This window comes from Microtus pennsylvanicus, chromosome 9 (genome assembly GCF_037038515.1).
Source record: "Microtus pennsylvanicus isolate mMicPen1 chromosome 9, mMicPen1.hap1, whole genome shotgun sequence".
NCBI classification, from domain to species: domain Eukaryota; kingdom Metazoa; phylum Chordata; class Mammalia; order Rodentia; family Cricetidae; genus Microtus; species Microtus pennsylvanicus.
The window spans coordinates 60,805,646-60,830,573 of NC_134587.1; the positions used below are offsets into that span (position 1 = coordinate 60,805,646).

General features: G+C 49.2%; 1 protein-coding gene across 1 annotated transcript; it reads left to right on the forward strand.

The window, feature by feature from the left end:
- Positions 1–24,828, forward strand: Tmem255b (transmembrane protein 255B). The gene is made up of 9 exons (XM_075986236.1): positions 1–237; positions 4,172–4,314; positions 7,272–7,334; positions 14,185–14,274; positions 15,694–15,774; positions 16,475–16,560; positions 19,204–19,363; positions 20,176–20,319; positions 24,572–24,828. Exons 1-9 carry the CDS (start codon positions 183–185, stop codon positions 24,737–24,739), a joined length of 990 nt encoding a protein of 329 aa, XP_075842351.1. The 5' UTR covers positions 1–182; the 3' UTR covers positions 24,740–24,828.
- The last annotated feature ends 100 nt before the right edge of the window (positions 24,829–24,928 follow it).

Consider the following 24,928-nt stretch of genomic DNA (forward strand, 5'->3'; position numbering starts at 1 on the left):
GGGGAAATGACCAAAGGAGAGAGGAAGATAGGAGAGGTAGGAAGAAGTGCCCGTGGAGTAGAGAAGAGCAGATACAGGGCTGCTTCTTGCTGCTGCTCCTGGGCCTCTTGAAACCTAACCAGACAGAAGCCTCCAAGTGGCCGCCTCAGAGCGCTGCCCTCCCAGCAGAGGGCACTTGGGGAATGCAGCCGCTCCCGCCGCCTGTGCCAGGCCCTCTGGCCCTGCTGGATACCACAGGTTAGCTGACAGCCCCTGGGATATCCACCACTGGCAGGCGATTTGGGGGCCTGGGTTACAAGTCTCTAGCTGGTAAGGGAACTCCGGACACAGCTCAGGGCTCTGGGCACAGGACTCCCTTGGGGTTGAGGCTGGGGGTTCAGGTCATGTGGCAGGGCCACCTAATCTTTCTGCTGCACATCTGTCTATGCTGCACACCTGTTTCTGCCCCCTACTCTTTTTATTAACGGACCGGAGTACTTAATAAGCGTCGCCATCCCCAACCCACACCTTCCCAGTTCTACTGTATTTATTTCAGTCTCTAAACTCTTGTGGGAAATGCTTGCTTGAAAGAACCAGGGAGCGCTTCCTGCCCGAGAGGTGCTCAGGGCATTTTAGTGGTGTTGGTGCCTGCGAGGGCTTCCAGGGCTTCCAACTGCCTCACTCCCCAGCCATTCCATCTTTGTGTGATTTCCCACAGAAAGCCCGAAGCAGCTGAAGCCAGATCCTTCTGGGAAACCAGGAAACCTGTTGCCGGCTCTGGCTCTCCTGGCTTGGGCTTGGGTGCTCCTCTGGGAGGTAGCCAGGCCCTGGAGGGGTGCCAGGCATTGTTCCAGGAGGGCAGAGGGTGGGAGAGACTTGGAGCAGAAAAGACTTTCTACCTTGGGTGACCCTCGGCCATGGGATTAAGGGATCGGTGGTGAAGAGGGAGCTCTGGATGAGGCCTCATAGTTAAGAATCCAAGTGATAGCCTCCACCCTTCACTGAGACACTTTTGGGGAATCTTCAGAAGCCAAGTTGGTATGCTATTAGATAATAATTAAGGAATCTGGCTTCTAAGAGATGGTTGTGCCCTCTCCTCTTTAAGGCCGGACGCTCTGTGGTCATTCACTCATTTCCCGGGAAGCGTCTAGCTAGCTAGTGTTGACTGGCCGCTGTTCTAACGGCTGCCCCCCTTGCTGTGCTAGGGTGACTTGGTGGTTAAGGGCAGCTCCTGGCTTACCCTTTCCTTCCAATAAGGAACTCCAGACTTTAAAATGGTCTGTGGGAGTCTTTTGTTGAGACAGTCTTAAAAGCCACTACCGGCCTGGGTGGCTCCAGGCTGCGACAATTTTATACTCAAGCTTCTTTGTTTACAGCCTGGAGCAGTGTTAGATATAAAATCAGAACCTGGTGGCTGAGCAGTGTCCAGCTCTGTGCTACTTGGGAACACTTTGCCTCTGCAATAGGATACACCCTCATGGGATCTCCTAGGCTGATCTCAAATCCCCAGGCTCAAATGACCCTTGTACCTCAGCATCCCTAATACCTGAGACTAGGGACCCAGGCCATTACAGTAGGCCCCAGAGGAGTAACCTCACTCTGAGGGTTCAGGCCCTGTAGGCATCAAGGTTATGATGAAGAGCCTTGCTGAATCTTGTCCTCCTGGCTGGGGCTTCTCTTCCTGCCTCAATTCAGGGACACGAATGGGTGAAAGTATGGTCTCAAGAGCCCGATCTTTGGTCAAGTGGCATTTTTCAGGTCAGAAACCATTAGCCCAACAATGCTAAATGTCACTAGCCTAGGATGCCATGCTAATGACCGAACACAGAGGAGGACATGGTCCAGGGTGCCATGGGCTGGTGCTGCCCCAGGTGAAAGATGTTTCTGCAAGAAGGGTCCCCCTAGGTCTGTCATGCTAGGTCATTACTGGTTGTTTGGAATGTAGTTGGTGTGCAGTGCACTGAGGGGGAAGGGGGGGAGTAAAACCCTTTAGGTGAGAAAGCACCTGTGTGGTTAACCATATACCTAAGGCTCATTAGCACTTGCTTGCTAGGCATGACCAGGTGGTAGTTAGGCCCTGCCTACTCACGTGGCCCCGGCCCCTTTGCTTGCTCCCGAGGCTGAGTGTGTACAGGTGCTGGCCTCTTGGTAGGGCTGTGGGCATTGTGGATAAGTCAGGAGTTGCTTCAAAGCCTTCTCCCTTGTTCTGCCAAGGGTGCTCTGCACCCTGTTCCTGCAGTTTCCAAAGAAGGGTGTTCCTTTTGCCTCCTGCTGGCTTACCCGCACACCTTCACAGGCCTGAGCCCTCCAGGGTGGATTCCATTCAGCCTGACTCTCTTCTCCTAAATTTACCCAGGTGTTGTGGATGTAGAAGAAGGTAGAATCACAGTCTCTCCCTTCCTTCTCACCCAGCTATGTACGTTGGTCTCTCCAGCTCCCTGGACCTCAGCACCCAGGCTGCCCACTTGCCACGCACCAGCCTTGGGCTTTCTCAAGGCCCTCTGGACCCAGTGCTGGACAGAATCCCAAACACCTCAGGGCCTCATTTCTGGGAGGTGTTTTCACACTTTCCTGAATTCTTGTCCCCCTCAGGCCCTGCCTCGTTTTGCTATTGAATTTGGCACTTTATAAAGCCCATATATACCGTGGCTCATCTTATATATGTTGGTCTTCTCTCCCAAGAATAAAAGCTTCTAGTGGGGGGCAGGATTCACCTTGTGGTCATGGCAGTGTGTCTGGGATTTGGAAGCATCTGTATGTGATGAACAGTTCAGTGGGGAATGAGTGTGAGAATGAGCTGGAAATAGTATAGGGCTGAGTGCTCACATGTGGTATTTCTGCAGGTGACATTCAAGTAGCCCAAATGGTGAGGCACATACAAAGGTCCCAGTCTGGACATAAACCTTCCTCTCAGAGGCAAAACAGTGGGAAATGGGAATGGGAAGGGGAAATGGACCCATACCTGAGGCCAGGACTTAAAGAGCCTGGTTAACAGGACTTCCATCCTCTACAACCTCTGGGGACCCGCTCCTGGGAGCCAGTGATTACTGTATTGGGAAATGGTAGATCTGGTCCCTCTGTAGGGTTGAAGGGTGGTTTAGGATAAGGTTCTGAGAAGACATCTGTCACACCCCAGTCTGGAAGGTTGAGAATGCTGGAGAGGGATAAGCAGGACCTCTGGAATGGAGTCTTACTGCTGGGTCAGCCAGATAAAATGCCTTTCTCTGGTCGGTTGGGTTGTTTGGAGTGTGAGCAGTCATCTGTGGTTCTTTGAGAATTTATGTCTTGAGCTTGTAACAGTCCCTTTCTTAGGTGTCACAACCTTGACCTGTGTAAAACTTCTTCACTGGTGGGATCAAGGATGTGTGAAATCCTCAAATAAGAATCCCTTAGAGCGTGAAGAGTTGCCCGTTCAGATGCAGTGGCCATTTGAAAGGGGGATGTACCTGGGTAGGCAAACCACTTCCTGAGGAAGCAGGCACTGTGCCATGTGCACACACATAGAGGCACACGTGAGTGTGAATACATGCCTGTGTGTACACACCCAAAATGTTGACTCATTAGGACTCTGGAGTCAAGAAGGTCACCGACCCTTCCACCATCCCACTTCTGTTTGCTATGACTTGGTCAAATGCCTGGCCGGATCAGAGCTAAACTCGGCCTTCTCACTTGGTTTTGACCGTAGCCTGTGGTTCAGGTGTGTTCAGTGGACAAGCTACTTCAGCCCCTCCAGATCATTAGGGGACGAGTCGGGCTCCCAGAGGTAGCAATCTCTGCTGAGTTGTAGTATGTGCAGGGCTCAATCTCACAGCCTACAGCTGCAGGTGCCACCTTCTAGTTGGACGGGTGGGTCCGCACCCAAAGCCCCAGAGGTTGACAAGAGGGTGCCACATCTGGGGTACAGCTGCCTCCGACACTCATGGCACCTCCTCCGTTTCCCATGAAATCATTTTCCCCTTGGACTTGAGAGGGATGAAGTCCAGCCTCTCTCCCAGCCTCAGGCCGTGACCCCTGGCTATGCTCAGGGCCATGGAGGGGTGGACAGGCTGCTCATTGGCCTGGCACAGCGTGGACCAGGTTTGCCCTTTGATGGTAGAGGACAGGAATGGCCTCCCACAATTCCAAATGGGCCCGGACTGTAGTGGGGAATTCGCACCCAGCGCACTAACACCCCCTCTTTTCCTCCTCATAGAGGGCTTTGCGAGGAGAAAGAAGATCTCGCTGTGGTTTGTGGGCTCCCTGCTGCTGGTGTCCACCCTCATCCTGACCATCGGCCTTGCTGCCACCACCAGGACAGAGAATGTGACTGTGGGCGGCTACTACCCAGGGATCATCGTAAGTCAAAGGGCTCTGGGGGACTGAGTAGGAGATTCAGGGTGTTCTATGTGGAGAGACAAATTTCCTGCTAGTCTAAGTGGGAAGGGGCCACAGTCCTAGGAAAAATGACCCCAGCCTAATACTTAGTATCTGAGAGTGTTCAGCAAAGTGGGAGGACTGAGGGCTGCTGGTCAGAGGGCCCTAAGAGAGGCCATTGTCTTGCACCATGATGGCGGGCCAATGTTGTCACAGGGCCTTGGAAGTCGGGGCGGGGCATGTGACGTGGTGAAGGTAGGGTGGGTTTGGGGCCACATAAGGTTCCACGGTGAAAGCAGGGAAGGGTCTGAAGCTGAGAAGGACCAGAGTCTGGAGAAGTCCAAAGAGATGGAAACACCATCTCAGATTCCCGAAGGACCAGCTGTCCTGCCCCTGGACATTAACACACACAGCAGCCCCAACCTAATTCCTGGAAGATGGGCTAGTGGCTTTGAGAGCCCCCCCGGGAGGTCATGGATTCAAGCTGTTGTTCATGATGCCACTGTTGAGAAAGAAGTGTCTATCTGTGCTGACTTCTGACTTCCCACAGGAGGGTAAATGACTCTAGTGACAGAATCAAAATTGTCAGCAAGGCAGGTCTCTCAGCCTCAGGATCTAAACGTACTTTACTGTTCATCTTATCTTTAGATCGTTCTTTACACACGTGAGTCATGTTATCCACCTGAGTATAATTCAGATAACCCTGTGTGAAAGTTTCACTGTAACACTGCATGAAGTCCATAGAAGAGATGCTAGCCTTACACGAGGATCTTCTGCCGCATTCCCTTGGGCAGAGAGGGAATTCTGATATTCAGGAGCTAGGTGGAGCATCTCTGATTCTCTGAAAAACATGAGATTAGCCTTGAGTGGTTGCTGTTGCTTCCCTCCAGCGATATTTGTTTGAGAGTCTCACGCCAGGAAGTCCTAGTTTTCATTCTTTGTTGCTGTGGCAAAACACCCTGATGGAATAAAACAGAGGGGAGGAAGGGGTTATGTTAGCTCACCACTTCAGCTTATAGGCCGTTGTTGTGAGGAGGTCACAGTAACGAGAGCGTGAGGCAGCTGGTCGCACCACATTCATGGTCAAGAGCAGAGAGAAATAGGCACATGATGACTGCCTGTTGGTTATGTCCAGCTCGATTCCTCCCTCTTCATGTAGTTCAGGACCTCCTTCCTAGGGAATGGTGCCTCCCACAATGGGCTGAGTCTTCCAACATCAAATAGTCCAGTCTCCTACTGACAACATCCACAGGCCAACCCCACGTAGACACCCCTTCTTCGAGACTCTTCCCTGGTTGACTTTAGGTTGTGATGAGATGATAAAGCTAACCACCAGAAGATTACATCCCAACATAACAGTATTTCTGAGGGTAATAGGAAAGGAGATGTTTTCCTGAGGGATGAACTAACACTGTATTCACCAGAGTTAGCTTTGTCTCGGACTTTGCATCTTCGTGGGGACAATAGTGAAATTAGAGAAACTGGAGTAAAAGTTGACTCAGCCCCTGCACTCAGCAGAGCTGAGGGTGCTGGCCATCTAGGAGGAGAGAGGCCTGGGAATGAGAAATCATCATTTTTGGCAAAAAGTCACGTTCAAAAGTATTAAATTTAGTATAACTCTGACATTTGTGAACTGTGGGCAAGGAATGAGGCCCTCAGAAGCTTAGTACTTGGAGAGATACCATTCTTGAGAGACAAGATGGTCAGGGCCGGGCTGGAGAGATGGCTCAGAGGTTAAAAGCACTTGGCTGCTCTTCCAGAGGTCCTGAGTTCAATTCCTAGCAACCACATGGTGGCTCACAACCATCTGTAGTGAGATCTGGTGCTCTCTCCTTCACTGTAGGCATACAAGCAGACAGAATACTGTATACATAATAAATAAATCTTTTAAAAAAAAAGATGGGCAGGGCCTCCTGAGCCAGCAATTGACCCCCTCAGAGTAGCACAGGCCCAGAGCAGTGTGTACAGACACCACTGCAACTCAGGGCCACTGCCCCAGCTTTAAGATGAGGACAGGTGTGAGCATACGACCCTAATCCCTGACTGTGCCTCTGTCGGGGAGAGCTCCTGGACCCCAAACCTCTATGCTGCCTTTCTCCATGCCCAGCCTACCGGCTGTCCTTGCTTCAGTTTGAAGACTCCAGTGTGGGCAGGGTCTTGGTCATAACATTTCTTCTGCTGAAACCCCAAAAGTTCCAGCTGCCAAAATTCTCTCCGTCTTTCTTGGGCTGGCCAGAGAGGGCATGTCTGAAGCTCAGTGTGAGGTCCCTACAAAGGTCCCTACCAAGACTGAGTTGAACTGATCTCATGGAAGCATCAGCTTCTGTTTCTGTTCCACCAGCAAACAGGCTTGGGTGGGCATGGTGTCCTGCAAACAGGCTTAGGTGGGCGTACTGTCCCACAGACAGGCTTGGGCGGGCATGCTGTGCCGTGGACAGGCTTGGGTGGGCATGGTGTGCCATGGACAGGCTTGGGTGGGTGTGCTGTCCGTTTCTAGGGAAAGTAACTCCATGCTGTGTGGTGCTTCCCTAAGGTGGGAGTGGCCACACCCTTCTCCCAACAAAGTATTTAATTTTATTTTTAGTTGTTTTTTAAAGACAGTGTTTTGTTTGGTAGCCCAAGTTGGCCATTCTCCTGCCTCAGCTTCCTAAGTGCTAAGATAACAGGTATGAGCTACCATACCCAACTGGACAAAATATTTTAAGGGTGAATTATTAAATATTTAAAAATTATTTTTACTTTGTATGTATGGAGGTCAGAGGAATTGGTTCTTTTCCTTATATCATGTGGGTCCTGGGGATTGAACTCAGGTCATCAGGCTTGCTAGCAAGCGTCTTTACGTGGTAGGCCATCTTGCCAGCCCAAGGGGCCTTGTTAACTGTGATAGGTCAATCTGACACTAACCAGACATCTCTCTCTTGTTCTTTCTTTCCTCTCAGCTGGGCTTTGGGTCCTTTTTGGGAATCGTTGGCATCCACCTGGTGGAGAATAGAAGACAAATGGTAAGAACAATCTCTTTCAATATGGGGTTGTGAGAGTGTTGGTCCTTCAATATGGGAAGCTACAGTCATAGTGAGGGTTTCCTCTCCACATTTGTCTGCAACCCCTGGACCCTATATTCTAGACAACCCAAGAAACAGGGTCTCATTGGTGCCATTCATAACTCGGTCTCAATGAGCATACCCCACTGAGAAAGAGAGGTAGAGATGAAAACAGAGCAGGGGAATCTGGAGTCAGATCTTAGAAACATAGTTACTGTTCTATGGCTGTGAAGAGACAGTGTAACAAAGGCAACGTACAAAAAAAAAAAACAACCATTAAATTTGTTGCTGAAGTCAAGCTTCAGTAGGGGGAGAAAGTGGAGGAGATGGTGGCCAGTGCTACTAAACACGGATGTAACTCAGGGAGCAAAGCTTAATTCTTCATTTTATCTTTCTCTTTCTTCTCCTATCTCTATTTTTCTCTTGTCCTTTTTATGCCACCCGAGACAAACACTTCTATGCAAGAAGAAATTACCTTACTACCACACACTACATATTTTCCAGAAACAAAAGTCTTTACACAGGAAGAAACCATTATTATGATCACAAGTTACATGTTTTCCTTAGGAGCCCACAAGTAGTCAAATGTTTTCCTTTGTGTTATTTCTCCAACCATAGCATCTTTACCCCAAGCAATGATTCTTTTATTATCTACTAACTAAATTTTAAGCAAATCAAGTATGTCTCAGCCAGTTCCAATTGTACTTCAGGCGGCTGTTGGCAGTTTCAGTACAGCAGATTCCTGTCCTCTTTTCTTCTCTCTCTCTTTCTCTCTCTCTCCCCCTCCCCCTCCCTCCCTCCCTCCTTCTCTCTCTCCCTCCCTCCCTCCATCCCTTCATCCCCCCTCTCCTTTTCTTTTTCCAAGACAAGGCTTCTCTGTGTAGTTATGATTGTCCTGGAACTCACTCTGTAGACCAGGCTGGTTTAGAACTCAGAGCTCTGCCTGCCTCTGCCTCCTGAGTGCTGGGATTAAAGGCTTGTCCTCTTTCTACTCTATAAAACCTTACTCAAGTGGTCTAGCTAACCATCTTTCTTTTTCTTTATACACATTAGAGTCATTTAATTTCCTTTCACAACTATATTCAAGGTGCATGCTGCAGCTTGTGATTAATTCTGTAAGCTACGTGATCAAGGAACTTGGACCTAATCTTGGGTGCAAAGACATAATTGTTTTCTTTAGCCATCAGCCTGTTCTTACACAGGTAGAATTCATGGGTACAATGCAGGAAGCTTCCTTGTTCTTGTTTCTATCCTTGGCAAGTCTCACATCTAGGAAAAAGGGAAGGTGACTTCTAGCCTTATTTTTTTCTCTCTTGTATCTCTTATTAGAGCAATTGGCAGAACAACCTAAACTATCATGTTAATCATCTTTACTAATTGTCCTAACCACTTGTATCTTTAAATCACATTGCTGTGTAAAAATTATGATCTGTGAGTATATTGTCCAGTGAGGAGGGGGGTTTTTCATGAATCAATCACCCTATACTAGATACATTGGGATTCTTTTACATAGTAACTACACCATGCCAAATACAGTAGACACATGATAGCAGTGGGCAGGAGAAGGCACAGCAGAAGCCAGGGGAACTCTGGAGACAATCCCCCTGGGGACCTGTCTCTCCAGGGTGCACCCATAGCAACTGTGCTATGTTATCTGATGAGTGGCACTCCATAAGATCCATTGCTGACCGCAGCTCCTCTGATATGGCCACTGCCAGTTGGCGGCTTGCTTACAGTTTCAGAGGTTGAGTCCATGATCAACATGGAGGTGTGCATGGCCTTAGGCACAGGAAGACATGGTGATGGAGAAGTAGCTGAGAGCTTACATCTGATTCTCAAGCACAAGGTGAGAGGAGGGAGAGAGCGCTAACTGAAGAAGATGGTGTGGCACTTTGGAGCCTCTAAGCCCACTTTCAGTAACACGCCTCCTCCAACAAGGCTGCACCTCTTATCCTTCCCAAGTAGTTTCACCAACTGCAGACCAAGCATTCAAATGTATGAGCATATGGGGGACATTCTTACTCAGACCAACACAATAATAGACATTTAGTGATGCTGTTTGTCCATGTTCAGAGAGTATTAGCAGCCATGAATAGTACAGGGGACTATAGACTATATTTGTTGGTGCGCTGCTGTGGATTATTGCTGTAAAAATAAGTGGTTATAGTTTCTGTGTGAGTCCTGGTGGGGTGCTCTGGGGATCCCCTCAGTCTCCCGTCCTCCAGGGCTAGGATTACAGGTACTCACCACCATGTCTCAATTTACACAGGCTCTGGGGATCTGAACTCAGGTCCTCATGCTTGTGTGGCAGTTGCTTTACTGGCTGTACTAACTTGCTAGGCCCAGTTTTCAACTTTGGTGAGGTTAACACTTCCATTACCTCCAGGCTTTTGATCTAGTTTAGTTTGGTTATGTATGATGTGAAGCAGAGCGTCCAGAAATTCCTTTGTGCTTTCCTCATTGTATGAACATTTTGGAATCCATTTAAATATTTTATTTATTTATTATGTATGCAATATTCTGTCTGCGTGTATGTCTGCAGGCCAGAAGAGGGCACCAGACCCCATTACAGATGGTTGTGAGCCACCATGTGGTTGCTGGGAATTGAACTCAGGACCTTTGGAAGAGCAGGCAGTGCTCTTAACCACTGAGCCTTCTCTTCAGCCCCTGGAATCCATTTTTAAATTAACTATAAAATTTTAACTTTTCTCATTTTTTAAAAATTAAAACATAATTATGTCATTTTACCCCATCCCTTTCCTCCCTCCAACCCCACCCATGTAAACTTAATCTTATTGCTCTCATATTATATATACATATATAATCTATAAACTGATAAGTCCATTCAGTGTTGCTTGTATGTATACACTTTCAGGGCTGACCACTTGCTATTGGATAATCATTTGGGGGGCTTATCCCTAGGGAAGATTAATTGTCATGTCACTCTTTCAGTGTGTCTTGGTGTGCTGGATATGTCTTTGCCAACCTGACACGAGATGAAGTCATCTGAGCTAAGGGACCTCAAGTAAATGCTTTCATAAGACCAGGCTGTAGGGCATCTTCTTAATTAGTTTTATGGGGAAGGCCCAGTCCATGGGCAGGGCAGGTACCTGAGGGAGTATCTAGCACACAGCTGGCTACAGTGAGCATTCAGAAATAGGGGCCATTATGTTGTGTCTCCAGGGGGAATTTAGGTTGTTCCAGGGGATGGTAGCAGGCAGGGCAGCTTTAGCCAAGGAGAGCTATGTCCCAGCTGTGTGGAATGCTTTTCTTTTGATTTCTCTTTGTTTTAAAATTGTGCTATAGAGAGTTGTAAGAATATGTAAAAGCAGACAGAATGGCACAATGTCCTCATGTATCCCACCAGCTATCAGCAAGTTCAGAACGAATCTGTTTCCTTCTGTACTTCCCTTCCCATGGGAGGTTGAGGCAAACCCCAGACTCTGATTCCATTTGTGCCTGCTCCAATCTGTCCACTCTAGGGGTGAAATCTAATTAGAAACGATTTCACCATTATCTCTGCTTATGATTATGGCAATCTCCAGTGGAAGCCAAAGGAGGACTCAGAGGGAGGGCTCTTCTACAGCAAGGAGGACAAGTCGCATTCCCTGGGGAGGGATTCTGCCTCCTGCCAAGCTTTCCTTAGCATTACCCCTTCCCTTCCCACTTCCCTTCATTCAGTAGCTCTCAGCATCCGCCTGACTCAGAGATGGTGCTTCTGTGTCTGGGAGGGACAGTACCGTCAGTTCGAAACAAGAAATTCTTGTAGCAATTTGTCACAAGAAGCACACAGAGCAACTGGATCTCTCTCCTGTCAATAGACCTGCCACTCACCCTCTTGATGCAGGTGTGGCCTGTGTGTCCCTCCTGAACCCATTACCACCACAGTGGAGCTGTGGGTCACAGGCCCACCCTTGTTTCTTATGGGGGCTGAGGAAAGACCTGCACTTTGCCAAGACAGTCTGCAACCCTTCCTCTCTCTCTCTCTCTCTCTCTCTCTCTCTCTCTCTCTCTCTCTCTCTCTCTCTCTCTCTTCTACATCTATCTCTTTCTCTCTGTCTCTTAATTTCTCTTTTTGTCTTTGTTTCTCTTCCTCTCACACACTTTCTCTCTGTATGTTTCTGTTTGTTTATCCCCCCTCATTCTCTCTCTCTTGGACTGGCACACTGAAGGGTTTCTTTACTTTCCATTTTGTCACATAGGTCCATGGGATGCTGGGGGAGGGGAACGACTGTCTTTTTCTCTCCTGCACTTTGACTTGGACCCAGCTCAGTCATTCACCAACTGTGTGGGCTACACTGTCTCAGATGGCAGGGGGATTTCCAGGCATCGTCATGGATGGAGCAGAAATACTGCCTTCCTGTACATGGAACACAGGGGTGCCCAGCCGTGGCTCTGTTTTTGGAAGGGCTGAGTTCTCCAGACCTTGATCCAGAAAGCAGGCAGCATTTGTGCAGCCATTTTTTCAGCACCCGGAACAGCTCCCAGTACTGCGCGGGTGACAAGTGTCTGTGCTGGGCACTGATGGGGTTGGAGACCCAACACCTGCTGCTACCTGTTTGATGGTCCTTGTTCATCAGAGGGTGCTGCTTTCTCCCTAGATGTGCGGGTAATCCACCCGCCCTCAGCCTCTGTGGTGTGCTGCCTCCTTGTCCCCTTTGTCTAGTACTTGAGCGTAGCCTCTAGCCGCTGCCACCTCCTGCTATCATGACATGGCCTTCAGGTTCTGGGATGACTGGCGACCTAGAAGGTGAAGACAACAGAGTGCTGGTTAGGGTAATTCACCCTGATTGGCTGGCAGGAACTGTGGAGGAAATCAGCCAGCATTGGCCCATCCAGAGGCTTCAGGAAAGGCTGTGAAGCCATATGCCTGACGGTCTGTGACTGGGTGGGTGGCAATGTGGAGGATGGAGAGGGGTCTTCATCAGTGTGAAATTCACAGGGATTGAGGATGTGGAAGTGACAGACTGGCTGTGTGATGTTGTGCTGGGGTCATGTCCCAGGCACGCATGTGGTACATCTTGACAGTTCCCTGTGAGAGGAGTCTAGTGTCTCCTAGGTAACTGTCATGAATTGTCACCATGCTGTGTGCTGGGATGCTGGGCAGAATGCTAGGGACCCTGGGGCTGAGATCTGTTTTTTGGCTCTTGGCCTCCTGCTTGTTAATCAACCTGCTGTGGAGGCTGACAGGGTGTGACAGCTCCAGCTGGGTGCAGCTGCAGGTGCAGGACACAGGTCGCACACAAAGGAGGACTTGGCTGGCAAACTTGGAGGATGCCTCTGACCTTGCCTTCCTTACAGCAGAGTTCTGTCTTTCGGGTTCATGTCAAACAAACTGAGATGAGTGAGGAGGAGATGAGTGAGGAGGAGGCAGAGGACACCAGAAGACAGTGTCAGCATCACCAGAGTGCAACTACACCATCAGTGCATGGCCGGCCCCGTGCCTGAGAGTTCTGATGCTACCGTGGGGCTAAACAGAGTGGCTTGTGCTTGCTATACTTGCTATTTCCTTCCTTCCTTCCTTCCTTCCTTCCTTCCTTCCTTCCTTCCTTCCTTCCTTCTTTTTCTTTTCTTTCTTTTTTGACAAGGTCTTACTGTTTAACTCAGTCTAGCCTCAAACTCACTTTATAGACCAGGCTGGCCTTGAATTCACAAAGATGCTCCGCCATCTGCCTCTCAAGGGCTGGGATCATAGGTGTGTACCACCACAAATGGCCTTTGCTTGCTGTTTCTCGGTGGCTGCCTCTCTTTCCTCTGTGGCTGGTAATTCCCAATGGCTTTGTGCATCTCCCAGGACTGAGCACTAAATCCATGCATTGAACAGATTTCTCCTGGTGGGGGAGGAACTGCAGACAGGGAGAGTGTTCACACGCGTGTTTTAGAAGGCGTAAACACCTGGGGAACTCTCAGGAAGGAAATGGAGGTTTCTTTCTTTCTTTCTTTTTGAGATAGGATCTCACTGGGTAGCTGGAACTGCCTTGAACTCACAATCCTCCTGCCTCATCCTCCTGGGCACTGGGATTATGAGTGTGCTGCCACACTTAGGTCCAGGAGTCCCTTGAGTTTGTTTTCCTGCTTGTTAATCTGGAGCTGTGTCATAAGAAAAACTGAAATAAATGCATCCAACCACTATAAGAGTGGCTTCACCCTCATAGTCAGAGAAATGTAAATTGAGGCAAGCATCTTTTTTTTTTTAGCACCAATTTCACATCATTCTGGATGCACAGAAGTGGACATTCTGTTGTTGATGGTTAAGCATGTTTATAGAACAGTGTAGCATTTCCTTGTTAAAATTTTAAAGTGCAAAGAACCCAAGTATGCTACATGTCAAAGTATCAGGTTAATACATGTTCAAGGAATTTATCCTATAGAAACACCCATTTGTGAACCCATACAATTTTATAGTGACTAGCATTTGGAATCTCTATAGCAGACAGTTTAAATATCATGGGCAGGTACTTAGTAGCCTGTGGCCACATGTGTCTAAGGGGCCCTGCAGGCCAGGACTGGTACAGATGAATCTAGTTATGTTAAAGACCCAGGGCAATTATTCATATATACTCATGAAAATGAGACACATTGCATTTGGGTGTGCAGAGGTGAGGCATAGAGAATATGCATGCAGTGGTTGCCCCTTGTGTCTCGTGGTGCAGAACCCACAGTGCCCCACATGGGTGAGTATGTGGCTGAGACACTGGCTGGTGGAAGTAAAGCCATGGTGGTCTGGCCAGGAGGTACAAACATCCACCTCTGAATGCGTCCAAGGCTGTTTTTAGGCTGAGACCCACCCTCCTCTCTCTTCTTCTCCTAGTTGGTGGCGGCCATTGTCTTCATCAGTTTTGGTGTCGTGGCGGCCTTCTGCTGTGCCATAGTCGATGGCGTGTTTGCAGCACGGCACATCGTGAGTACCACCTTCCACTGGCGCAGTCTGTCTCTAGGGCTCAATGTCCATGTGGAAAACAAAACTTGTCACAGGGCCCAACTCTGACATCTTCACACTGGCTTCAACCGGGCTGCCACAGCTGGCCTTCCTTTTCTTGCCAAGTCTGACTTCCGCAACTCGAAGCCTCAGCCTCCCACAGGTCACACACATAAGCGACACAGTAAGCACAAACACAAACCCCACACAGAAGGCACAAATAATAGCCACACACAGCAGGCACAAACACACATGCCACACACAGCAGACATAAACACTACCACACACAGAAGGCACAAATAATAGCCACACACAGCAAATACAAATACCACACACAGCAGGCACAAACAACACTACCACACACAGCAGACATAAACACTACCACACACAGCAGGCACAAACACCCGCCATACACAGAAGACACAAACATATACCGGGAAGTCCACTGGGGAAGGATCTGAGTCTTGTCATATTGTGATGAAGACTGTGTAAATCTGACCACCCTGAAGCCAGCTCTCTACCTGTCTTTACTGACTCCCTGTATCTCTAATCGCTATCCTGCCTGCTCCCCTCATGTACCACCTGGTGCCAATAGGCCTGCCTCCTGTCTGAACCCATCCACGCCCAGCCTGGCATACAGGTGCTATACAGGTGCTATGCTCCACGATCGCTGCTGCCTGTGACTCCTGAGTTACTCTTTGTCTGCTGCCGGAATGACTCGTGGTTTCTAGACACCTCTTAGGTCAGGAGAAGTAGTTTGAGAGACCCCACTGACACACAGTAAAGAACCCAAAGAAGCATTTCTGGATTATATGGCTTCTACGGCACTTCACAGGTCCAGGCATGAGCTGCCTTCTGCCTTAGCAGCTGTAGAAGCTGCCCTGCTTGGCGCTCCACCCCAATTCACTCACCCACAGCTCCCCCTTACCTTGGCTTCCTCGGGGTTCAACACTGTGTTGGGTCCATAAATGTCAGGGACACAGGAGTGGGGATATGGTGAGCTAGGAATGGATGAGCTCATGTCAAGGGGTGGGTTGAATGACTACTGGACGAATAGATGGGGAGTCTGGATGGATGAGTGGGTCAGCCCCAAATCTTCCTTCTTCCCTTCCTAGTAGAAGGAACTCATTTTGCTTTTAGGAAGAGAAAAGCCTAGTGCCCCTGGTGAGGTATAGAATACCTCTTGGCCCATTCAGTCCCATTCCCCTTGTCCCTGTGCTGATGTGTGTGCCCAGCGGATAGATGGAGGGTGTCTGTAATTCTCTCCTCAGCAACCTTCTGGATGCCTCACACAATACTATGGCATGCAATAATTCTTGTGGCCTTGGTTCAGCTCCAGTCCGTGGACGGTAAGCCTGAGATCACCACTGATGACCATCCCTTCTACATTTATTTCTCTAGGAACCGAGGCCTCTCAGCACAGGACGGTGCCAGTTTTACTCCAGTGGGACTGGGTACCTGTATGACGTCTATCAAACAGAGGTGAGCCCCTTTGGCCAGTGTGGCTTCCATATCCCCCCAAGTCTTCTGGGTCTGGTTAAAATGGCATTTCAATTAGCATGTTCACTGATTTAATCACTGCGACAACACATGTGCAGTGTTCAAGGACTGGGGACAGCTGTAGCGTGACCTCACTCTTTTGCTAAGTGAGACGCCAGGAAGGACAAGTGTGCACAGCAGCTGACCTATGACACCAGCCCAGGTGGGCGCTGGTATGCGGCTTAGTTGGACTGTCTACACCAGCGCTATGGGGATGTGTGTGCTTAGATAAATAAGGCTGCTCACATAGAGTGCCAGTGCCAAGGAGGGGCAGGAATCAGCAAGTGGGTACCAGATTCTCATCTCGGTCTGTTCTTGGGGTCTTCAGACTTGCAAAAGACTGAAAAGGCATGTGCTGGACATTCCAGAAAAGAGATGCCAATGTTAGGTGCTTGGGGGATGCGGGTGGGGACTCTCAGAGCCCTGCCTTGCCCAGTCCTGCTCTGATCTGCCTAGTGCTGTCCTGTCCAGTCCCATCTTGCCCTGCCCAGTCCTGTCCTATGTCCTGCCCTGCCCCACCCTGCCAGGAATCAGAGAAGGGTCCTGGTAGTGCAGCCCTGCTTCTGGTCAGGGCAAGGTCTTGGACCCAGGCTGCCTGCTGTCTATGCAGAATAAAGTATGAACCTCCCTGTCTCTGCCCCAGGTCACCTGCTACTCCCTGAGCGGAAGGTGCCAGCTGAGAGTGAGGAGCAACACCTGCTATTGCTGTGACCTCTATGCTTGCGGGAGGTAAGGCACATCAGGAGCCCGTACACACACACACACACACACACACACACACACACAGGGCGAGACTCTGCATAGGGTCTCGCCCATGAGCGAGGCCCCCATTTCTCCCTTCCTATATCTACTTATGTTTTCTACGTCTTTCTCTGGATCTAGTTTCAGCAGTGAAAAAGTGGATTCTGAGTGATCGGGCCACCACCCAAGAGCACACACAGAGTGTGGAAGTTCTGAAACCTGGCCTGGCCCTGTTTGTCACACACTTGAGGCAGTTGACTATCAGGTGGCCACCAGTACATCCCAGTTCTGCTCCCTCTCAGGGGTGAGACCCACCTGCAGCTTTCTGTTAGGATAGGATACACACGGAAAACGGGAACACAAAATGCTTGCCTATTATTCTGGCATGGGAGGTAGCTCGGCCACCATCCTAGCTGGCTATTAAGGGTCCAGGGTTAGTGAGTTGGAATATCCTGTGTCCACTTTCCACTGTACTGTGAGGCCTGGTGGAGACTCCTTGGTTAGCCCCACCAAAGGCAGATGGAGCCTCAGAGAAGTAGAAAGGTCTCTAACTCAGTGTAGGGCTGAGACTAGATTAAAACTGTCGTTGGGCTCAGGTTGGGATTTAGGGTCAGAGCTATGATTAGCTTTGGATCTAGGTTAATCCTATTGTTAGATGGCATTGATGTTTGGCATTAGGGTTATGGCTATGGCTATGCTTAGGTTAAGTTTAGGGCTAGGATATGGGTTAGGGTTGGTTACAGGATTGTGGTTATATTTGGAATTAAGTCTGTGGTCATATTTGGTTTGGGACCATAGGGATATATGAAAGGTTAGGGTTGATATTGGAGTTGAGGTTTAGGATTTGTGTTTGGAGCTAGGATTAAGGTTAGGAGTAGACATTAGGGTCTAGAAGTTTTGTTCTAGTTTTGGGATAACATAGTGAAGGTTTAGCTTGGGTGGTGTTGGGGTACTGGATGTGATGAGGGCTAGGATTTGTCTTAGAGTTGGGGTTCAAGGTTATGTTGTATGTAGGGTTAGGGATGATGTTCTGTATGGGGTTTAGGGTAAGGGCTGTATTTGAATTTGAGGGTTAGTTTTAGTGATGTTTAAGAGTTAGGGTGGTTGTTGGAGCTTTGGTTTACTGGAGTTATGGTTTATGTTATATTAAGATACAATACATGTTAAGGTAAAGCTTAGGTTTACAGCTGGGTTGGGGTTAGACATAAAGCTGGGATCCAGAACTATGGCTTGGTTTTAGGTTGTTATTGGTACTATAGTTAGGATTAGTGTTGGAATGGGTTCAATGTTAGAATTAGAATTGGATTTAGGTTCAGGGTTATTGACAGGCTTAGTATTGGAGGGTTAGCATGTGGTTGGACATTCAGATTATGACTAGTGTTGAGGGTAAGGCTATAGTTAGGACTGGTGTTTGGTGTTGGTGTTGAGTTTAATAGTCTTGGTTCTATGGTTAAGGTAAGAGTCAAAGTTATATCTTGAGTTGGGGGTTGGATGTGCTTGTAACACAGTCAAGACCGCAGTCTTGTGGTTGTGCTTGGTCTGAGGGTAGAGGAGCATGTGAAAGGTTAGGGGTGACATTGGAGTTGGGGTTAGGGTTAATGTTAATGCTAGGGTCTAGGGCTAGTGTTAGAGGCTAGGGCTAGTTTTGGAATTAGGGTTTATTCTTAGGTTTATGGTTTGGCTTAATGATAAATTTAGATATGGATAGGACTATGATTTGGCTTCGGTTTGGTGTCAATTTTAGGATTATGCTATGTGAAATTTTATATATGGTTAGGGTTGTGATTATGGTTAGAATTAGGAATTTGTCAGCGTTATAGTTAAGATTAGAGATAAGGATAGGACCAGGGGGTTAGGGTTAAGTTTTGGTTTGGATTGTGGACCTGATAAGTTTAGGGTTAGGGCTATGACTGTGATATATTTAGGCTTTGGGCTTAGGTTGTGTTTGGAATTATAGTTTTAAGGCTATGAATATCACTTGGCTGGACATTTGATTGGGTAAGTTTTGTGGCTGTGACATTTTATAGCCATGACTACCTCTAGGGCTATTTTTGCCTTGTTTGGGATTAGTTTTTCTTCAGGGAAACAGTGTTTGGTTGTAGCTATTTTTATGATTGGAGTTATATATTTTTGGGGGGTTGGGTTATTTTTTGGGGTGTGTGTCAAGACTACTTCTATCTAGCTTTAAGGTTATTGTTGGGGATTATGTCAGCAGAAAGACTGCCTGCCTAAAGCCCCACTCTATCCTCTCCCTTCAAGAGTCAGAGTGGCCCAAAGTCTCCTGGGTCTCTGGCTTGGAAGCTGAGGGCTTATGTGACTCCTTTACTAACCTCCCACCAGCCTGCACTGTCCCAGTGGTAATGTTCTTAACTGTGGCTCTAAGTTAGGAGCTTCATTGGTTAGACATAGCTTTAACTCATAGTGTGGTCTACTGACCATGGCATGATGTCCTGGGCTATAGCCTGGCAACAGTTCCTGCACATAGGTTGGTTCACTGGCCATAGACCTAGCACTCAATGATTGTCATCTAATCACAGATATACTTGGGGGTGATCATCTGACTGTGGTCTAACATGCTGTCACCTGGCCATGCTCTAGCAATGAGCAGTAACTTGGTCTTCTCTCTTGTAGCACAGAGTCTTCTCCTGCCTACTATGAATTTGTGGGTGTGCGTAGCTGCCAGGATGTGATCCACCTGTACCGGCTGCTCTGGGTGTCCACGGTGCTGAATGTTCTGGGCCTGTGCCTTGGCATTATCACGGCTGCAGTCCTAGGGGCCTTTAAGGACATGGTGAGTAGTGCCATCCTATGGTCCCCTTGATAAAGGATCTAAACACCTGAGCAATTCTGCATGTCAGATGGCAACCAGGGTTACCAATCCCTTGCCTTGGAAACAGTGCTTAGCCACCAGCTGCTTCAATCTTCTCCTACCCTCTTAGGCAGGCAGAACTTGTTGCCAGCTAAAGATGGAAACTCGTCGGCAAAGCTAGTCTGTCACTGTGAGGGTCCCGGTTGCCTGGGTGTGGTTCTGGTGGGGACTGGACACAGTTTGAACAAGCTGAATGAGAGAACTGAAATTCACCCGTATCTCATTCTCTCTGAGCTAGCCCCACTGACCCTGCCCTTGAGCTTGGGCCTGCTACCTTCTCATCACTGGGTAGAATCTTCCTTATGTCCTTTTGGGGTCCATGGCAACTTCAGGGGTTCTTCTGGATCCACAGGACTGCCAAACACTTTCTGGGTGATTCTTTCTATGCTTATCCTGGTGTCCCAGGGGCTCTGGCCTTTGGTTGCAGCCCAGAGATGCCACTTAGCTCTTTGTCTCAGGTTTCTTGTTGCTGGGGAGATTTAGGGATGTCTTGTTAGGCCCTGAATTCCCACAGTCTAGTGCTTGGGCTCTGCCTGGCTGCCTCATCCGATGGTCACTCCAGGTGGTGACTCTAACCCAGAGACCATATGTAGAGAATGCATGAAGGACAGATTGGCCTGTTCTTCATGGCTTGGGTTAGGACTCCCCAGACGGCCAAGCTGTGGGTCTGAATCCTGCCTTGAATGGATTTGAAGGAACATGGACTTAGGTGGTCACTTCCCCTCTCTTCACAGGTCCCCCTGTCTCAGATGGCCTATGGCCCAACTCCGCCACCTCAGATCCTCTACAACCCTGCCCAGCAGATCCTGGCCTACACCGGCTTGTGCCCTCCGTCTATGACTGTGCCAACCTGTTCCTCCTATCCTCTGCCGCTTCAGGTAGGCAAGTGTTACCTGCTGGGGTTGGGCATGCCACCGAGTGAGTGGTTGTTTCTGTGGATTTCTGAGTAGACAGGGTAGGGCTACACATAGAGAGGGTGTGCTTTGATATAGATGATGGTGACTTGGATCGTTATGGGGTCGGTCATGTCTTTGCAAGGTGCCTTGCTGCCCACAGCCCTAGTAACCCACGAAAGCATTCTTCCTACTGGAAGAACTATTTTTGCATACATTGTTTTTAGCTGTTTTATACACTGCTTATCTTAGCCACGAACTGGCCTTTTACAGGTCAGGGAGACTGAGATGCCACTGGCTACCTGGATTTTGAACACTTGTATGACACTGAGTGTTCTAAGTGGAACCAGGCGCATGCCAACACTCTCTGAAATTTATCTACAAAGCCAACAACCCTATAGGGGCTCATGTGCCCTGCACATGTGAACTTGAGGCCGTCAGGAGAGGAGTCTGGAATAAGATCTTGTTTGAACAAGGCTTCGCCTCTATTCCACTCTTAGTATTGACTTGTTTGTGTCCTACAAAGCTCTGGTAGCCATGTAAAAAAGGGTCCCCGTTGTCTAATGGCACTATATTGACTTGCACTTGGCACTGGGGACGTGTGATCCTCTCGGCTTGCATCTTAGCACTCTGAGGTGTCAGGCAGGCCCTGTCCTCTTCCTACCTACCCTGAAACCCCTCGTCACGAAAGCCAAACCATCTGCAGGCGTTGCCCAGTGTCTCCTGTGGGGAGGTTGAGAATCCAGGTCTAGACAAACCTTCTAGACGGGGTGACGCCCTACTCACGCAGGCTGGCTGCTCGGAGACTTGTCTTATGGCCCTAACAGAAGCAGTTATGAGCCTCAGGGCTGTGCCGAGTGTATCTGTGTCATCACACTAAGCTGAAGTGAGTCTCTTTGGCCCGTGGGCCCAGGTGAATACGGTTACGTCATTTGTTTTGAAGTCACACGTCCTCGGGTATTCCCCAGGAGACCTGCACCTAGTGAGTCACACTGAAATAAGTTGAGGCCTTGCCAGGCAAAGTGACTGTTTGAGGGGGTGTGTGGCTCGAGTGTCGAGCTCTGACCATCTTGGATGGAGAAAGCCGTCAGGGCCCCGGGACTGACCCTATAGAATAGCCAGGTGGGAGTAATGCTTGCGGGTCTCTTGACCATCCGGGCTCCACATATGTGAAGTGGGGGCTGGACAAAGGCATGGGAACCCCAGTATCTGGTGCCCCGGGCTCATGTGAGGTCACTGTATTGCTGTTCCCCGCCCTTTTCTCTGTGCTTCAGCTTCCTCTGCTTACCTGAAAATGAAGCTGGGGCTGTAATCCATGAATTACTTGGGTCCTTTGGGGTCTGGAGGAAGGATGCCGCAGTGGTCCACTGCAGTGTTGGGTCCTGGGTCTGGGCTCTCAGTGTGACAGTCCCGGGCTGTGCTAGTGGGACTTCCCAAAGGGAACTGGACCCTCGTCCACTGGAGTCACAGGGACCCCAAATCAGGGAATGTAAGGCCCTGTGGGTAAAGCCTGCCTCAGGACCAAGTCTCCCCTCTCTGGAACATTGGAAGCAGCTATGTCTAGCTACGTCTAGGAAAAGAGATGGTTCAAGGGTATGAGCAGGAGTAGCTGCCACTCCAAGGCCTCTGTCCTTCATGGAACTTCCTGTATTGGCCTGGAGAAGGATCTTCCTAGTCTTTAGCCCAGGAAGGACACTATCTTCTGAGGTCATGGTTCATCCTGGATTTGCTCTGTTCTCCTGGTAGTTTGTCAGATCCACGTGAGACTCTTAGGACTACCTCTGGGTAGACCTGGTGGGGCTCCCTGAGTCGGTCTGGCTGCCATTGGACACAGAGCGCCTAAATCACATAGATGCTGAGAACACAACTCCAGAGCACAGCCTGTGCAGCACGCAACTCTCCACAGGGGACGATGATGAACAGGGAATGTGGGGCTCCATTCCATCCTACCTGGTGTCTAATGTATCTGGGCCAGTCCTGGTCCCTGTCTGCCTCTCTGTCTTGAAGCCCTGGCCTGGGGAAAAAAGGACCGCTGTGGAGGGGCTCCCAGCCTGCTCCATGTTGAAAAGGACAAATGCCCCTTGTGGTGGTGTATAGGGGACAGTCCTTTAACATGGGCACACTTTGGGAACCTGGAAGATGACCTGCCAATTCCCATCGGTGCTTCTCTTCTTCTACCTTCTGGAGTTTTGTAGATAGTGGATGCTTTCCTTCCTCCCAGAGGCGGCCTGAGAGGGCTGAGCAGCTTTCACGGCAGCGTGTGTGGGAGTGTAATTGCCACATGTGCTTGGTAATCAGATTTCTGGGGACCAGGCGTATCAGATGAGCCCGTGTTTCCTAAGGAATGGATGCTGTCGCCACTGGTCAGCAGACGGAAGGAGATATTTTAAGTGTCCTGTTGAAGTCATTAGCAGCCAGCGAACATCCCTGAATATTAGGAGGGAGGGAGATGGCTGTGTGGGGGTGTTTTAGGAAGTTAGTCAGAAGAAAAACTTTAAATGGGCCTGTGCCAACACCCAGCAGTTTGCCCAGCACGACACTAAGGTCAGCCTGAACAGTATTGCGGGGCTGGTCCTCTCCACGTAGGCAGGGCCTGCCTTAATGTGCCTTGTTTAGTGAGGTGGTTTCATCTGAGGTGGTGGTTTATCCCGCGGTTTCTGGTGGTTCATCCTGAGGTTCCGGATGGTTTATCTTGTGGTTCCTGGTGGTTTATCCCGCGGTTCCTGGTGGTTCATCCTGAGGTTCTGGATGGTTTATCCCGTGGTTCCTGGTGGTTTATCCTGAGGTTCCTGTGAGCTTGCACTGTGGCTCTTAAGGGCTTGCTTTATGGTTTGTGTATTCACTTATTTTTAGAAAAGAGCAGAATTGACAGGGTGGGAAGCCCATCCTAGCAGACCTAAAAGGATGACCTTACATGCATTGGTCCCTGTGGTTAGAGGAATACATATACAGATTTGAGGGTGAAACAAGAGAAAATTCCTGAGCCCACAGTTGAATTTTTTGTGACAATCATCATGGGTTGTCACATGACTGCCCAGCATGACACTAAGGATGAGGGAGACCTCAGCCTCAGCCCTGCCTTGGGAGGAAATGCCGCCAGAGCCTGACTCCAGCACCAGAAAGATGAGTTGGCTGCTTAGGATCCCCAGAGGTAACCAGTAGGAGCACCACACCACAGCATACAGCTGGTAGGAGCACCACACCACAGCATACAGCTGGTAGGAGCACCACACCACAGCATACAGCTGGTAGGAGCACCACACCACAGCATACAGCTGGTAGGAGCACCACAGCATACAGCTGGTAGGAGCACACCACAGCATACAGCTGGTAGGAGCACCACACCACAGCATACAGCTGGTAGGAGCACCACACCACAGCATACAGAAGTCACTTTAAAAATCTCAGTTCAGAATTTGTTTTTTAAATACCGATTTTAAGTTTTAAACTTCTAGTACTTTAGAAAAGATTTACTTCAGATCTGTGCTGTTCCCCAAATTCCTCTTCTCACATGAAGTCATACTTGATTTTGCGAGGGTGTTGTTGGGGTTCTTCAGAGACAGAATACAAGGTGTATATATGAGGGATTTGTTTTAGTGACTGACTGTCACGAGTGTAGGAGAGGCCGGTCCACTATCCTCAGGACCAGGGAAACACTGGGAACTGTAACCCACGGTCACACACGGGCAGGATTTCTTTCTCCTTCAGGGTAGCTGCCTTTTTTTCATAAGGTCTGCAACTGATTGGAGCAGACTTTCCAACAGTAAGGAGCTGTTCAAATGTTAATTACATCTGAAAACAAGCTTCCTTAAACATCTACGGCTGACCACATTTATAGTCACTGACCTATGAACCCCTCTGCTGTGCTAGGGTGTTAATGATCTTGCTCTCTTTGGTAAGTGCCCAGCACCTGACTCTAGGCCATCCTGGCTCTTCTAATCACTGCTAGTGAAAATTGACGAGGTTAAGTAGGCCAAGGAAGTCTGGAGCTTTGGAGACCTTCCCCGGGGGTCCCAGCAGCCTTAGAAGCCAAGTTTGTGCCATTCGAGGACCAGCTAGGGTGACACTTGACCTCTCTTGGCTGTTCCTAGGCCTGGAAGGCTTCCTGGGGGTCCTGGTGAGCAGGTAGCTCCTGGTCTGGTAGGGTACCAGGCCAATGTGATTCTGGCATATATGCTGGAGGGCGTAGTTGAGTCCTCCACCTGCTGACCGAGGACACCTCTCTGTTTAATTGCAGCCCTCCAGTGCCCTGTCGGCCTCGTCCTCTGCTGACCTCTCTCGGCCCGAGGACACAGAGTCTCCCTCCCAGTGCAACTCCAGCCATGGGCCTTCTCCTAATGCTCCTTCACTCTGCACACCAACCTACTTCCTCCCCGGGGAGAAGCCTCCCCCCTACGCACCCTGACATGGAGGTAGTACATCTAAAAGTAACTTGGTTTGGGGTTGCCAGAAATAAAACAAAACTAATAAAGCCACATCCAGAAAGCCTGCCTCTGCAGCCAGCCTCAGAATTCAGAAGTATCTGGAAGCTGAAGCTGTGCACTTTCTTCTCTCGGACACGCCCTCTGCCAGGACAGGCCAGGAGCAGAGGCGG

What these genes read in the sequence shown, in the direction of transcription:
- Tmem255b (XM_075986236.1), top strand. Translation starts at nt 183, where the DNA reads ATGCAGCCGCTCCCGCCGCCTGTGCCAGGCCCTCTGGCCCTGCTGGAT. An exon ending in GGCCCTGCTGGATACCACAG is followed by an intron (nt 238 to 4,171) that starts GTTAGCTGACAG and finishes TCCTCCTCATAG; the next exon opens with AGGGCTTTGCGAGGAGAAAG. An exon ending in ATGACGTCTATCAAACAGAG is followed by an intron (nt 15,775 to 16,474) that starts GTGAGCCCCTTT and finishes TCTCTGCCCCAG; the next exon opens with GTCACCTGCTACTCCCTGAG.